Source organism: Protomyctophum parallelum, assembly GCF_964188405.1.
Source record: "Protomyctophum parallelum genome assembly, chromosome: 6".
In the NCBI taxonomy this organism is placed as follows: domain Eukaryota; kingdom Metazoa; phylum Chordata; class Actinopteri; order Myctophiformes; family Myctophidae; genus Protomyctophum; species Protomyctophum parallelum.
Genome location: NC_139701.1, coordinates 20,515,827 through 20,533,214, shown reverse-complemented (window position 1 = coordinate 20,533,214; position 17,388 = coordinate 20,515,827). Strand labels below are relative to the sequence as shown.

The following is a 17,388-nucleotide window of genomic DNA, read 5'->3' as shown; positions in this document are numbered from 1 at the left end:
AAACATTCTCAAAATGTGTAAATGGGATTGAAATGTTGGTGCTAGACTAGTGTGGAAATACTGCCATCTACTGGACCTTGGCATTAGATTTCTTAATAGCTAAATGTCAGGAATACTATCAGAATAAATTCCCAGAACCAGTAACTTTTGTACAGCAATCCATTTACTTTGGTAGGTTGAGGTTCAAGTTAAGACGACAAGCAATACAGCATTTTAAATTTATTTTAAAATGCACTTTCCAGAAAAACATAACATGTGAAAATACATAGGTTCTTGAACTGTTTTATTGTAAAATATGAGTTCCTAAAAAGGTGCTGCTCTAAAAGTATACACCTTTCTGCCTTTTATAATCCACATACGTACAGTGTTTGTCATTGGCTGCTGGCAGAATCGCACAACAAAAAAAAACAAATAAAAACAGTTCTGTTTTGGAGATTGAGATTCTTGGTACAAAAATGGACAGCATCAACTTTATGCTGCACAGAGAACCAGTGCAACCAACAGGCCATGGCAAACAGAACATACACAACCAGGAGAGACTGAGGAATAGTGTTAAACGATTAATCCTAATCAGCAATCCAGAATTCAAGATCTACTCCACTACAGTGGTTCTCTCAGGGCTCCCGCAATTCTGAGAGTTACAGAACGTTAAGGTTCAGTTTGGAACCCCTCAAGGAACCACGAGGGTCCCTGGACCCCACTTTGAGAACCACTGGTCCACTATAATGTTATAGTAGCATTTGTGTTAAAATGATTCACTGCTCTCTGGTCAGGTCATTTCACTTTGGCATGAGTGTGATTCTTCTCTTTTTTTACAGCATGTATGCTTTAGTGTTCTGAGTCAGAAACCAATGACCGCTACAGCAGATGATAGCCAAACGTTTGTATCAAGTTTAGCATCAAACAAAACTAGAAATTAAGCGACAGCTCGCATATCTTCCCACTCGGTCATATTTCACGTCTGCGATTAGGATTTGCACAGTATAATCTTCTGTATTCATTCATCGATTTTTAACGCATGGTGTGTACAGAATGTAACCAAATGGATTTGGTTAGTGGTTACATTTGTAAATTAGCTCAGAATTTAAAAACAATTGGGGGTCAGGGATTAAAAATGTGAAGTGGCAGTAGACTTCCAGCCTCAGAGGCTGCCTGCTGTGAAAGTGGCCGTTGTGTGCGCTAGTGAATGTAAAGTGAAACCTCACTTCATCTAGAGGAACCGACGTTGGTCGACAGAGTACTCAGTAGACAGTACTAGACACTCCACCAGCTGTCACCACACCTCAAGAACTGACTCAAAATAGAGCAAAGTTGTCGTGAATGAAGATAAAATGAACGTTATACCAGTTTTTTTAAGTAGTGTCTGCAACTAACAGCAAATGTACGTACAATATATCTTAAATATGTCCACGGGAGCAGTTTACAGCTCCATACAATAGTTTAGTTTCACTATGGGATGGTGCCATTTCTGTCTACGTGCTGTGTCTCAAAGGTGGAGTATGGTTTGAAAATGTGTCGTCATTTCAAACAATATTTCAAAGGTTTTTTTTTTTAAAACTGATACAAGAACGATGTCTTCTATTAAGCATGCTAACTTTCCAGTAAGAGAAAGGCTGTAGTTTGTATTAGCTTATCTCATTGGTCGGCAGGTTTCTGAACTGCCCACAACCCTTAGCTCTGACCGAGACATACCTGTATAATAGAGTGAGTAGACTGAAATGGTGCCATCTAATAATGAGCATTTGTAAGGGACAATTATATGAAGATCAGGTTGAAAATGGGTGTTCTTTTAATTTAAAACAAAATGCCCATAGAATCAAAGTCTGTGTGCATAATGAAGATCTATCCCTGACTGACTTGAGAACAGTTTCTCTAAAGTCATATTGACTTCTACATAACGTCAGGACTGGCTCAGATATTCTAGATCAGTACTTAATCTGTCTGTACACATCCAGTCAGTCAGTCAGTCAGTCAGTCAATGGCTAAAATCACACCACAGTTATCCGTTCTTATAACAAGTCACTTCCAGGTGCAACACCTTGAATGCATTCAACATTTCTGGAAAGAACAGTAGGAATAATGTAAACTTGGATTCTCTACATATAAAACATTTGGTTAAAAACAAAAAATGAATCCTGTACTTTGACAAATGGCAGAACAGTAAAAGAACATGTGACAGAAAATGTCAGCCTCACCCAAATCTAGGGAACGCATGCTAGTTGTAACATGGAAATAAGAGGCTCAGAAGACGCTAAAGGTGGTTGCACACCGGCTGCGTTTTTCGGAAAACCGATGGAGAAGCGCCGCTAAAAAGCCAAATTCGCATCCGATTCGCGCCCGGTGTGTGGAGACCTTAAGGCCTGATTTATGCTTAGCTGCACGCCAGTGTTGTTCACCGAAAATAACTGAAGTTCAAAAGAATGAGCTTGCTATTTTCAGTGCGCGACCAAGTATAGATCAGGCATAACCTTGACTACAAGGGTTTTCTATTTGACGTGGCAGTTTGATTTACAGACATGCACCCAGTCAAGCTGTACGAGCGTGACAGTGTTTTGAGTGCTATTTTTCTTTCTCCTGAAATACCAATTGAATTTAGCCTCTGCAATTAAGCTACACAAATGATTTACATCCCAATTTGTACATCTAAGATATAAGATCATATGAACAACTATACTCATCCAAAGTATGTTTAATTCAGGTGTAGAACTGAGGATTGTTTGATACAAATTAAAGATTTGCAGAGTACAAAAGAACTGCTAGTCAAACTTGTGAATGTCAGAAGCCTGTATAAGAGGTGGCTGCTCTGGACCCGAGCGAAAGCTTGGACAATGGCATCTCCGTGTCTCCCTGTGGGTGACGATCCGGTCTACGGCGCCCCACCGCATATTTGCTGCTGTGACTTATACCCCTGGATAGAAGACCATCAGTCTTTGGGCTTGGCTCCAGTCCCTGGAATCGTGGACCCACGACGGGACGGGCCACCCCCCAACAGAGAGAGCTGTGTTCAGAGGTACGGCCTGGCACTTAGGGGAACCGCTGTAGTGCCACGGCAGCAGCTTTAAGTGCAGAAGCGGCCGTCACCTCTGGACCGGGTTCCTGGAGCCCAGGGACTGCTTTCCACGACTCGCCCCCTTTCGGTAGCCTCCCACTGGGCCGTCCGACTGCGATGCCCTCACCTGTCTATAGGGCCTCCCCTTGGCCTCTGGTTCCGAGTCACTAAGTTCCAGGTCGGGGCAGTAGCCATCGCTCTCCTGGTAAGACTGAGGGCCGGCCTGCTGGTGCTCAGACACTGGCTTGGTCCAGAACCTGTCTTTGCCCAAGCCTTTCCGGGACAACTTGTCGGAGACACGCATGTCCTCCGTGGTCCGTATCAGGCTCACAGTGGCCTCTTTGAAGGACCTGCTGAAGTGCTCCATTGTGGACTTGCGGAATCCGCTCGCCGCGTTTCCCTTTCCCAGTCCCTCGTGAGGGGAGTCCTGTTCACTGGGGGTCTGGCAAGATCTGTCTTTCTGACACACAAAGCTCTCCACGAGGCCATTGGATTTGGCCGACCGCACCCGCTCTTGGTCCACTTTGCCGTTACCATTGGACGAGTGACCGTGGAGGGCGGCGTGTAGAGCTAAGGGTTTCCCCGTCGGCTTGACGGGAAACGCGGGGCTGCTCACCACGCCTCCATCTCTGTGGGAGTGGCTTGAAGACAACAAGAGTCCGTTGGAACGCTCGTCTCGCCGGCCACGGCCATGGCCGTGTAGCTGAGGCTTCCCCAGGCCCAGGCCCCCCGCACTGTGCTCATGAACATTCACACTGTTGTCCGGACATAGGGGCCCGTTTCCAGACTTGGAGCTGGTCTTTCCATTTCCTAGACTCAAGGCTTTGGGCATCTTCAGCTTGAGGGTTATCCTGGGAGGAGGTCGGAACAGCATACTCTCCACGGGAAACGACACAGGAAGACCTGGAAGAAACACGGATACTTCAACTAGGGGCTAAGGGTTAATCAAACTAATTGATTTAATTGATTTAGCAAAAGAATCGATGATGTAATAAAATAATCGATTAATAATTGATCACCATTTTGGGCATGTTATGATCACATTTCTAAACGTTCAAAACTAGTAAAATAAATAGATCTGTTGCTCCGATCTGCACAAAACTTGGTGCAAACACCGTTCAGGCCAGTGGTCTGCCAAGCAAATCGCCACACCAGGGTGGGGTCCACGTGGGGCCTCAGGTGCACAGATGCTCCAATCTGCACCCCAAAGCTTGGCATAAACACTGTTCAGGGTTCTGCCATGAGAATAGTCACACCAAAAAAACTGAATTGCACACATATGGGGTAGGGATGCCGCCGATTAATCGATTCTTTTATTTTTTATAGTTAAAATATAGGCTAATAAGTAAGGCTGCATGATATATCGAACATGTACCTTCATCAAAGTGGAGAGAATATAAGTATAAATCAAGTTGAGCAAAGCCATTCTTCTCTGCCCCTCTCTCTAACAGACACAGTTAACGATCACTTGTTAAAGGTTTACTCATCAAAACTGATTATAAAACTGTAACCATCAAAGCATGCACTCAACATATAATGGTTATGTGACCATGGCATGTGCATAATATAAAATGTTTTTTTTTTTCCTTTTTTGGGGGGTGGGTTCGATTAATCGATTATTAATCGCCAGAGCTGTCGACTATTCGATTTGGCTGATGGTCACTTTGTGGCATCCCTAATATGGGGCACAGTATTATTGAAAAAAGTACAAAGACATGCACATCCAACCCAAACTTGGGCAGGTGCTGTGCGGGGAGTAGTAGTCTGAGGAAGAGCATTGCGCTCGAAACGTCAGTCAACTTTTTTGTGCAAATAAAGGCACTTCACGAACAGAGCCCACAGTGTGAGAGTACCTTCTTTTCATTATCTGCACAGTATTATTGGCCAGAACTCTGGGACGATTGCTCTGATAAGCGCAATAAAACAAAACACACTTCTCGATTACTGGTATTCGATTAATCAAAGTAGTAATGGATAGAATAATCACTAAGAAGATAATGGATAGATGCAACGGACAAACAAAATGAGAGCAACAGATGACTCACCAGCAGACAGCTCCTGGTTGAGTAGCTTGACTTGCAGGTTGAACATCTGCTCATGGGCTTTACTCTGCGAAAGCTTCAACTTCTCTCTGCGACTCACCATGTAGCACAAGTTCCTCACCTGCAAAAACAAAACAGTTAACCCCTGTACTAGACTCGCAGATGCATGCGTGCAGATGCGATGCGTTGTTTATTGACGATAGCCTACAACAATTTATTTCTATTGTTAAATGTTGCTTTTTTGTTTGTCTTTAAAAAAAGGAGCATACATAAATGTATACCAGTCATCTACCAACGTTAATTATGTAACCTATACATACATATTGCATTTGGGGTAGCCTAAAAAAAAAAAATAATAATAATAATAATCAACAACTGTTAATTAACCGGATAATGCCATCGGCTACCCGGCTGGAGGAATTAACCGTTACCGACATCCCTATTTGGGGCGATCTGGGGCAACAGGCTGGGATTGACAGCATGCCAGTCCAGTGTCCTCGACAGAGAAAAGTGACATTTGAACAAAGGGGAGCAGCAGGGCAGGCCTACCCTCTCCAGGTCTTGTCTCAGATGCATAAACATGCGCATGCGCGTGTGGATGCTGTCCTCCTGCGGCTCCAGCAGCAGGTTGTCCTCCCCCTCTTTGATGGGCAGCAGGGCCTTGTTGAAGTTGCTGCGGCGCTTCAGCTTCCAGTACTGGTAGATGAAGTCCAGCAGGCTGTGGGACAGGCCCAGGCTGTGGGCCAGCTCCTCAGGCTGGATCAGCGTGTAGAAGTCCTCCTCCAACTCCTTCAGCCTCTGGGCCCGTTGGCCCACCTGCAGAGGGTGCTGCCAACAGTTCAGCAAACTTAGTACCATGGAATGGTGATTTCTTGATACTCTGTTGTTGACCTGAGGCTGATTCTACAAATGCCTTCAAAATCAGGAGTTCTCACACTTCAAGATAAAAAATAAAATAAAAGAACAAAAAAGCAGATCACAGCATGTCGCTTTGTGTCGCACTGCAAGCTTTGTACATCTGCTATTTTTTAATAGCCAACATTCTGAAATGACACAGATGCTTTCCCGGTTTTGATGGGTTAAATAGACTACCGATAATCAATTTAGTTGATTATAAAAAAATAAAACAATCCTATTTTTTTCATGTTGATTCGTTGATAGATGAAAAATTTAAAATTATAGCAAAATAGAAACGCTTCTAGATTAATTTACTAATCAAAGAAGTACGGTAATCAATAGAACGATCGCCAAGAAGATAATGGATAGTTGCAGCTCTACCAACCTTCTCGGTCTCAATGGGAGGCGGCTTGGGCCGTGCCGGGCTCAGGCCCGCCTCGCCGTCCTTGGACTTGCTGTGTTTCAGGCAATAGGACTTGAACTTGACCTCGTCGCCCTCGTCCAGGATGGTCTTCATCTCCAGGGTGTGCTCGAAGGCGCACGTCACGTGGAACGGGATGGTACAGTTCTTTACGGAGCACTGTGACAGAGGGGGAGTTTAATTTGCTTTGCTTATTCATTTAAAGGTGCCGTGGATTAGAGTTAATTCTGTATAGGGTTGCCCTGAGCCCAAAAGGTTTGAGAACTGCTGCTACACATGCATACACCCCCACACTAACACACTCTCACCTGGATGCAGGCACCCGTTTTCAGCTTGCACAGACTGCAAATGAGCGACCAGCGGCTGGGTGGAATGTGGGATACTTTGGTGATGGGCTCCATCCTCTCTGGACACGCGATGCTCACCTACAGCATGTTTAGTTTAGTTATATTAATATATTATAATACATTTCATACAAAGAAAACTCAATGTGCTTCAGAAAAAAGAGAGACACCAAACGTATGGTAATCTCACGATTATGTTTTTGTCAAAGCGCTTTTGAATACTTTTCATTGGTTCAATATTTTTTTAACCAACACACAGATGTAAAGGGTGTTAGTACTGATTTATTAAACAAAATCAAAAACCTCAAAAAAATGTAGTTGGGTGGTTTCTTTTCCGGACAGCAACGGTATACTACACCCAATGGCCTAATGAGTCAAGTCTACAAAAGGGATGAATGGCTATTGAAAAGATGAACAAAAGAAAATATATAGAGATCAACAACAATGCAGATATTTACCTCGGGTATCCACAGAGCACAGCTCACATGTGCCCACTTGGTGCCCGCTCGTGTTGCTTTCATGGCACCCCCCTTCTTGGGACATAGAAGGCACTGTGGATCTATGCCCAGAACACAGGTCCTGCACAGCCAGTTTCCAACGGGCACTTTGACGATGCCATAGCAGGCCTAGAGGAGAAGGGCAGCATGTTCTGGTGATATACTGGGACAACAGGCCACAGATTTAAAACCACTTTCAAACTGTCCCCATTTTGGGCATGTCATTTTATTTAGGCAAACCTCTAAAATAAATACTACATCTTCAATATCATAGCATGGATAATAGTTAACTTTGATATTTGCCAATACAAAGGGTGGAAAAAAAAGACAAAACGTTTAAGGAATAAGGAATCTCCTTAGACAGAGACTAAGGATATAACTTCTTTGTGCTCAAGTGTCAGTGTCATCACCATTCACTGGTGCCATAGGTTGATGCACTTTACACTTGCACACTTTATTGAGCTTTGTCCCAGTTTAGCAACATGAGAAACATGAGACCCATGACCATTGGTTCTCAAAGCGGGGTCTGATTTTGAATAATTAACACAAATCTCTTCTGGGGGTCTCTGACACAAAACATCTTCAGAAGGGGGTCTGTGGCCAAATATATATAAATGTGGGGGTTCTTGGCACGAAGAATGTTGAGAACTACAGCCCTAGATTTTGTTGATGTTTGCCGACAAGGTCAAAGGAGTTACCTGGTGTACACATATGTTGCACTTGTCACAGAACACCATGTCATTGCCCTCCTCGCTGTCGGGGGAGCGGCACACGTCACAGATGACGTCCTCATCATACTCGATGCCCAGCCCCTCCACAGTCTCGATGGCATGGTTCATGTTGTCATGGCACTGCCTCTCCAGGGCCTCCATGGCTCGCTCCATCATTAGCTCGTCAACTGGCTCCTCTCCTGAGAGGGGAAGCCCAATTAAATAACAATTTACAAAAACCATGACAAAGGCATGTCGGGAACGCCAGTGGAAACTGTGCGACGACTTCTACTTTTCAAGGTTCAAGGTCTTAGAATATGGGCCGAAGTGGAATTTGCAGTTGAATGTCTGTAAACATAAATATAAATACTGAATCAGGCAACTTAAAAGCTGTCATGGCCAAGTAGACGTGATAATGACCCTTGAAGTGTGTTTAAGTAAAATAACCTAAGACAGTGGTTCTCACATGATTTTTGCGGGTCCCCAGAAGACAGTTAAATGACAATTTAACTGTTCATTTAAAGGAATTTTAATACCTTTTTAAACGTGGAAAAAAAGACCATTACTCAAAAGCAATCAACAAACTATACTATAGAAACTGGTGAAACATTGGCCAAATTGACAAATACAGTATAAGAAAATAGACGATCTTCTCGAGTTCTGTAGATCAGAATATTTGTACACTATCTGTGTTATGAGGGTCTTTGAAAGTAAATTAAAGAGTTTGAGAGCCACTGCTTCAAGTGGTTATGGTCCCGGGTCTTACCCATGTGGTCCAGCTCTGTGTTCAGAACGTGCAGCCAGTAGAGGTCCATGTCGTCCAGGTCATAGCGACACATGCCCTCGGCCAGCTCCTTGATGTTGACGTAGCCCGTCTCCGTGGTGTCCTGGCTCCAGCACTGGATGTACTTCCTCTGCCTGCTGTACAGAACCTCCTTGGGCCTCTCTGCAATCACTCTGGAGTAGGGATATACAAAGATTACATGTTACGATTATACATTTTCAAATGGTAAATTTATATAGCGCCCATTAACACACACCGATAGCGGAGGAAACCATGCCAGACACTAACTCACACTGGGGGAGCCTGGGATCCTGAGCTCTACCTCCTGAGCCACTGCCGCCCCATTATTGTGGCAAAGATTATTGTGATTAATTATGGCGACATATAGTGGTACCCTTCAAAACAAACCAGAAGAGGCTATGCATTTAATAATTGAATACCTTCAAAATGTTTCAACAATAGCGAAAGTAGCCTATGTACAAGCTTTTGCAATTTTCCCAACATACTTACAACATAATTGCGATTGGGTGATTATGTAACAATTGTGACAGGGCTAAAAATGTGGGCAACTGTCGTCTGAACAACCGGGCTGTGTGCAATAAGCGTTTTAATTATTAGAGTCTATAGGGTCTATAAATATAAGAGAGTCCCCTGGTGTGTACAGTACGTCTGCAGGGAACGAGCAGCTTTACCTGACTGAGGGTTGTGGGATGGTGTCTGGGCTGGCTGTCACCTGAACCCCCTTCTCCCACTCCTGCCTCCATGTGTCTGCCAGCAGGTAGTAGTCCTCTGGAGAGACATGGTGTGAGTCAGGCAGCTTCATAACACTGATCAGGTCTTTTCTGAACACCTACAGGAGGGAGGGGGGGGGGGGGGGGGGAGGAGAGGGAGAGATCAGAAGCATGCCATGTATTTACCCATTAAGACCTGAGGCCGATTCTACAAATGCCTTCCAAAATCAGTACTCACTTCAAGTTTCAATAATAGCAGATGTGCATGCTGCAAGCTTGTATTTCTGCTGTTTTTGAATAGCCAACACAAAAATCTAAAATGACACAGATGCTTTCCCAGTTTGAATGGGTTCAAATTGTGTTTCATTTCTTTTCTGAGATAGTGTGACCAGGTTTGGCCATGACTGTCCCGGTCTCAAGCTGTGTCCCTCGAGTCCCGACCAATATCTCTAAAACACTAATATGTCTCGGTTTTCAACATTCACAACACATTTGTGCCGGTTTCCGACAGTAATAAAAATAATAATAGTTGTTTTCAGCGGTTGCATAGATATTTATCACGCTCACCTAACCAATCAGAAAACATGAACAAATGCATTGCTTATCTGAATTAACTGTTGAGGAGGCTGATCATTGTCAATCATTGCATGTATCCATTCCAACACCGTATACTGTACGTGTGCATGTGCAATCGTGCGTGAATGGGTGCGTGTGTGCCATAGATTTAAGGGTCTGAGCTTGTGGGGCTTAAATATATGGTCACCCTAGGCTGAGAAGACCCACATTACCTCTGCCGGTTTCTTCTGGTTGGAGGCGGGGGTTCCAGGTTTACTTCCATACTTGTTGGAGCAGAAGGAGGTTGAGGGACCTGAATAAAAGATGGGGTGTCAGTTAAAAAAAAGTAAACTACAACATGTTTAAATGCCATAGAATCCTAGGGTATCTTTTGTTTTTCCAGGGAGGTCTCTTACTCTCATTGTCAGAACTGTCACTGCTGCTGGAAGACCGATGGCGTTTCATCCTGTAGCATCCTGCGAGACAGGAGAACACACAGATCAGGGAGAGAAAGGTGTATATTATAAGATTGCATACAAATATGGTATATTCACCGTCTGCCTTTTAAGAAGAAAAAGCCCTGCCTAGTTTTTTACTTTTCCTGCTGAAAATGTAAGATCGTCCACCCCCACGACAACGGTAAGATGAAGCTCATCTAAAAGCGTACTGCGCAGCTCGAGCCAGTCGAGGACTTCAAATACCTCGGGCCTAGACTGCCTCAACTGAACAGGACTTTAAGGTTCGGAGAGCACTTGCCTAGAAAGCCTTGCATGGGATGAGGAGTTTGTGGAAATCAGACATAGGAGAAGACCTTAAGAGGCGGCTGTTCATAGCTACTGTAGAGTCAGTACTGCTGTATGGGGCAGAGACATGGACCCTCACAGTATAACGGGAAAGAGCCCTGGATGGAGTCTACACAAGAATGCTACGAATGGCACTAGGTGTCACATGGACAGACCGCATCAGAAATGTGGACCTCTATGGGGACCTGCCATGGGTCACAAAGTCAGAGAGAGAAGGATGAGGCTGGCAGGGCACTGTGTCAGGCAGTGGCACCCATAACTCGAGGCAAGTAAATAACCCAGGGCAAAGCCAGGAGGGGAAAGAAGCCTACCAGATACCACCTACGTTACTACGTAGACGTACTGTCTGCGGCACGACAGCTTAGCTAACTGAAGAGCTCAAGAACCTGATGTTGGATAAGAAATTGTAATGTGGAGGACAGCGATCCAGAAATTTCGAGTTGGTGTTGGCTAGACCTCACTCTCGCAGTAACTAATTAAAGCTTACTTTAGGCTAAAGCAAGGGGCCATTTGAAGACCTAGCTGAGCCAGAAATCATAAGACAGACAATTTATTTTGATTGAATACTTTTTATCGTCAGAAATGTAATCAGTACAGGGTACAGTCAAACACACAATAACAAAAATATGTACAGGTTGGGGAACAAAGAAGGGGGGTTATAAGGAGGTGGGGGTAGTCACTAGACTTAAGGCTCATTCATAATGAATTTTCGGTGGTGAGGTGACCACCGGAGCTGAAATAACGTTGAGCGGTGGTGATTAAAAACAGAGAGAAGGGCTGGGGCGGTTCACCGCGGCTTGTGACGTCATGTTGTAGTTTGGTGGTCACCTCACCACCGAAAATCTAGACTATGAATAACGCTTAAGGGGGGAGAGTAATCATTTCCTCTCCCTTTGACATGCTGAAAGGTGGGATTTCAGGCCTGTTTTAAAGGACGCCAGGGATTTGTATTTTTTGACGGAGGGAGTCAGGGCATTCCATACTTGGGTGGCAGTGCTGTAGAAGGAGTATTTGCCCATGTTAGTTTTGAAAGTGGGTGGGTTGTTCTCGCTTCCTCTTGTATTGTGGCTGTGGGAGTCGCTCACATTTTTTAGGTAGTTTGTCAGGTATGAGGGTAGAGGGCAATGCTGCATTTACAAAATGCAATTTTAAATGTCAGTCCCAATTTAAATTGCTTAACTCTGTTTATTTCTACCCGGAGCCACCTTAGACTATCAAAATGGGTTGCAAAAAGATGGGTCATGGGCCAGTTTTTAGTGACAGAGATGTTTGAGAACCAAGAGGTGCAAGCATAGTCAGAGTAGGGCTGAATTAGGGCTCCAGCTAGAGTCATGAGAGCACTTTTGTTGACAAACGAGGAAATTCTGCCCAGAAATATTATTTATTTTACTTTTTTGATTACCCTTGTTGCCATGCTTTCACCTGTCAGTTTGTTGTCAAGAATGCAGCCAAGATATGTAATCTCTTCTTTGCTAGATGACGGTCGTCAATTCTGACCTTGAAATCATTTACTTTACTGAGTGCATGTTGGATTGGATTCTGTTTTTTCGAGATGTAGTGAGAGTTTGTTATCGGTAAGCCAAGTTTGGATTTTGGCGAGTTCCGAACTGAGAGCCTCCTAAACCTGCATTTTGTCCTCCCCCGAAATCAGGAGTGCTGAGTCGTCAGCAAACAGGAACAATTTGCAGTTACAGGCAGCATTCATGTTAAGTAGTGTAAAGTAGAGTAAAGTAGTAACGGCCCTAGAATGCTTCCTTGAGGAACCCCACAGTTCACTGGGAGGGTGATGTCAACCAACTCTTCCCTCCAGGTAGGATTTCATCCAGTTTAATGATGCACTATCAAAACCGATCGCCTTCAGCTTGTCCAGTAGAATTAAGTGATTTACAGCGTTGGACATTTGACCTCATTTCTCCTTTCATTGTCAATGGCAAATATTGAGATGTGTGGGGAAAAAAGCTGTATATAGGAGTGGCTAGTGCCCCTCAAAAATAAGCACTGCCTAGTTTTTTGTAGGACAGTGTAAACATGTCCTTAGAAATTGTAAACAGTTACCCTTTTTTAATATCCAATGAATTCAAATTCCAGGTCAAAAGGTATGTACAAATGTTGATGTAGGGGTTGGCTCTGCCCTGGCCAAAGTTACTGTTAGGGTAAGGAGACAGACCAAAGCAAAGCATGCTCAGTCAGAACATTAGCCACTCACCATATATTTCAAATCCATAAGCATGCTATTGGATTCCTCTGATAAACCCCAAACAACCTCTTCTCATCTCTGCAAATAAAAAATAAATGGCCGTCAGTCCATGAGGCGGATCAATACCCAACAGGTAAGTCCAGATAACAGTTAAAAGGCTGCATACAGTACACTGTCCATGTATCTGGGAATGTGTCCATTGTGTCACAGTGATTTGTTATGCCTTGGTGGCTGGTCAGACCTCTCTTTGATGAAAGCTGGTTTGTTTTATGCCGTTTAGGGGTCCAAGCTTAAAGTATTAACAATACACAACTAGTGAGGGTGACTCACTGACCCCAAGAGAGATCAGAGTGGTTGTTGGGATCAACTTTAAGGCCCCTTATAATTCTCTTTCACACACAGAGGGACTCAGACCCCAGAAGCCCCGGATACAGTACGCTGTTTCAACAGACAGGACGTGCCATACATTCCCCATGAGGGCAGGAGGGGTCGGTGGGGAAAACAAGCATGGAGCCCATTTCATGCTACTGCATACTCCCATATGAGCGGAACATAAACCCAGAGGCTAAAGATAGTTGAATCAGCATTAAATTAGTTAACCAACTAGTACTGATCACTGATCAGATTAGCCTTACAGACATATTCTCATCCATCTATTCTAGATCACCACTTAAGCCACACTAATCACTGTCTGTCTCTGTGTGTGTCTCTGTGTGTGTGTGTGTGTGTGTGTGTGTGTGTGTGTGTGTGTGTGTGAGAGAGAGCACTAAAACACACCAGATGCAGACAGTCCTTTCCCTGCAATCTGTAATATTCACAAGTTACAACTGCTGCATCTTGCCGTCAGTCAGCCCCCTCACTCCCTTACAGAGCTGCTTCTGTATGCTCAAAATACAAAATGTTCAGAAAGAGTCAGTACTTGAATCTAATGGGACTTGCGTACAAAACCAAAAACGAAGTTCCTGCTTTGGCTTCATCCAATTCAGTTCTTTGCATTTAGGTAACAATGAGTGTTTAAAAGAATAGCACTGCATCCAGCCATACACACAGAAACACCACTTGCCAATTTGCCACTACTGTGTGGCCTTATGTGGCCTTAGAATCAACTGTAATAAATTCCAAAGAAGCAGGAAAAGAATCGAACACAGCAAATTGCAAAACAGAATGACACGCGCACGCACAGTATTGAACAATGGGGCAATCTTCAGAGCATGTGTGACAGGAAAAGGGCGTGTTAGTTCAGGACTCACTCACACAGAGGCTGCATCCATCTGGAATGGACGCAAAAATGTTTGCATTCTCTAATACACATTACATTAGCTGGTGCGTTCCGCAGACTTACATCCAATCAATGTCTGAATTAAACAGACACAATGCATTATGAGGTACACCCACAGACCAGAGCTGCAAATCCCAGCCCATTATATTCATAGACATTCATTCATTAAAATCGGGAGTAGATGATCCATATAGTTCTTTCTTTGGTCTCTCCCCATTCCATCTGCATCTTTTGCAGAAATCAAAATGTGTAGAAAATAAATACAACTTGTATGCCCCTGGGTTCCTAGTTTTGGCTCTGTTGATCCAAGTTGCCAGGGGGATAATCATGTTTAACCCCAAATACCCTTTGTGACTATCTAGACTAGAGTCTTGATGCACCACAATGAGCTTATGCATATTAACCGAACATGCATCACTTCCCTAAATTCCCTAGATCAGTGGTTCTCAAAGTTATAGACTGGGGACCTCCATGTGTCTTTGAGGGGGTTTCAGGGGGTCCCCCAGGTAAATGACTCATTATGCCTTTATGGACCCGTGGTCCCTTACATCTCTATTTAGTACACTCACTACGAGTCATGGGGGACCATCAAATGTATCCCAAACTGGGGATCAAAAGTTTGACAATCACTGGCATTGCCCTTGGTCAGTGGTTCTCAAAGTGGGGTACGGGGAGTCGGGGACCCCCTAGCCATGGTTCATATGACGCTCGTACTTCACGAGATTGTTGACATGTCATGTTTCAGGGCTACCCCATGTGTCTTTGAGGGGGTACCCAGGTAAATTATTCCTAGTTTTGGAACCAAATGGACCCTACATGCCTATAAACTCATAATCGTGTGCAAATGGGTCCATTTGTACACTATATTATGAGTCATATGATGAGGGTCCTCCCATGCGTACCAAACTGGGGGTCCTTGAAATTAAAAAGTTTGACAATCACTGCCCTTGATGATAATGACACAATAATAATAACTCGACACTTAAAAGCCACACATTTCGCGCGGTGCCTTGGCGCCAAAGCAGCGCGCTGCTGCGGGAGGACAAGGCTGTGCGTGCGGGGGAAGAATCAAACATGGGCGCCTCCGACATACAAAGATGTCACTTCCTCGATCGGGCCTTCTTTCTATATGCGCTCAGACCCATTCACAGAGAAAGCTCCCCGTTTGATAAACCACCCAGCGCACGATCCCGTTGAATTGACCGTCTCATTCACCCACCGTTACTATTAACCGTGATATGAAGTAAGTATGAGTGTAAGAAGTCATAAAGGAAACAAGGCCCTGTGTGGCCTCTTTGCACACACCGAGTGCCACTGAAACAAACACACACACACACGTTCACATTCTTTGGACCTTTTCTTACCTTGAATTCGCGTCCGTTATCGTGCGGGTTGGTGGCCGCCGAGGTGTCGTCGCGAGCCGGTATCGAGTATATAACATATAAAATAGAGATCCTGGTGATCTGTGTTCATGAAATGGTTGTTTTGTTTAAATATTTCCACCACAGCAGGAATTTCAAGGGGTTGCAATGCAATCTCTCTTCCACCACCGTCCACCACGGCACAACAGCTCTATTGTACCGCGCATCCCGCAGGGTCCTAAACTCCACCCCGTTCATCGTTTTGTTGGAGTTTAGGTAGGTTCGATTTTGTTTACAACTAGTTTACTATCCATGATAGGCGACGCTACATGACATGAATGAATGATAATACAAAAGTAAAATTACTTAACTCCAGTTCCTGGAATTAGTACTTTGTAATATTTAGTTTTTATTTATTTATATATAGCCTATATATATATATATATATATATATATATAATTATTAGGGCCGGGACTAATTTACTTTTGCGATTAATTTAGATTAATTAACTACAGATAAATTAATCGCACCTTTTTTTTCACCGCGGAACGTTTCTCACTGGGCGCTTTTCTATAGTACTGAAAACTGGAAATAATAAAAAGTCACCCCATTTTGTGTTGCCTAGAACTGGAGGTCTGACAAAAAACAGTAACAATATGAAGTAAGTACAGCTTTGTGATGACACTGAGATGTACTTGTTACTGTTACTAATTTTTTTTCAGACCTCCAGTTCCAGGCAACACAGAATGGGGTGACTTTTTATTATTATTTCCACAACAGGTATATTAATGACAGTAAAATGTTGAAAATGAGTGGTATCCTGTAGTCACTATTCATTGATTCACTGGGATACCAAAAAACATTTAAAAAAAAAGGTTTCTCGCTGTTCTCGGGTTGAATATTGATATGCGATTAAAATGCGATTAATCTAGATTAATTAATCGCAAAGCCTTTGATTAATTAGATTAATTTTTTTAATCGAGTCCCAGCTCTAATAATTATATATATATATATATATATATATATATAGCCTATATACATACATACACACACACACTTTTGTTTTTCATGTGTCATTGTTAAATAACTTTGTATAAACAATTCATATTAATATAAACAATTTAATTATTTTTATACACCAAATTTTGACTGGGTGTCACGGTCACCACATTCTGACTGGGTGGGTTGTCATCATAGCACTGGCTTTCAAGTTGAACTGAATGTGATAAATCCATCTGTTTGATACACAGTGCATACATAGTACGTGGTTCTAAAAGTGGGGTCCATGAAGAGTCCCTAGCTAAATGCCTGGTAACTGAGAATGTACAAATGGTAGTCACCTTAAAACTGGAGTAGGTATGATGCAAACCCCAGTGATTGGTTATGTGGACACAAAATTCAAGGTTGGAAAGGAATGCATGTACTAGAGTAGATTCTACATCAGGTGTCACATCAGCCTACATGAATGACATTGATTTACCAGTATGACAATTAGCCCATCTAGTAGAAGTAGATACTTGCTGGTAACAAGAGATTGACTTTGTTTGTTATGCATGCTACAAGTGATAAACTTGAACTTGCCATGGCATTTTAGATGTTTCGGTGTTAAAGGCTTGTTGATGCACTAAATCATCATGGCACCCATAATCATAGTATAGACTAGAGCAGGGGTGCCCACACTTTCTTGAGCCGAGATGCATTTTCAAAATGACCACCT

General features: G+C 43.4%; 1 protein-coding gene across 2 annotated transcripts; it reads right to left on the bottom strand.

Moving 5' to 3' along the window:
• Positions 1 to 798: 798 nt before the first annotated feature.
• jade3 (jade family PHD finger 3) lies at positions 799 to 15,855 on the bottom strand. 2 transcript variants are annotated; one of them, XM_083767579.1, is made up of 13 exons: positions 15,674 to 15,855; positions 13,040 to 13,106; positions 10,447 to 10,506; positions 10,264 to 10,343; positions 9,437 to 9,594; positions 8,727 to 8,917; positions 7,949 to 8,160; positions 7,212 to 7,379; positions 6,718 to 6,834; positions 6,374 to 6,568; positions 5,641 to 5,919; positions 5,095 to 5,212; positions 799 to 3,952 (listed from the first exon to the last, which is right to left on the bottom strand). In XM_083767579.1, the coding sequence occupies exons 3-13, from the start codon at positions 10,493 to 10,495 to the stop codon at positions 3,078 to 3,080; spliced, it is 2,442 nt and encodes an 813-aa protein (XP_083623705.1). In that variant the 5' UTR covers positions 10,496 to 10,506; positions 13,040 to 13,106; positions 15,674 to 15,855; the 3' UTR covers positions 799 to 3,077. The 2 variants fall into 2 exon arrangements, with proteins under 2 accessions (XP_083623705.1, XP_083623706.1); XM_083767580.1 differs by lacking the exon at positions 13,040 to 13,106.
• Between the last annotated feature and the right edge of the window lie 1,533 nt (positions 15,856 to 17,388).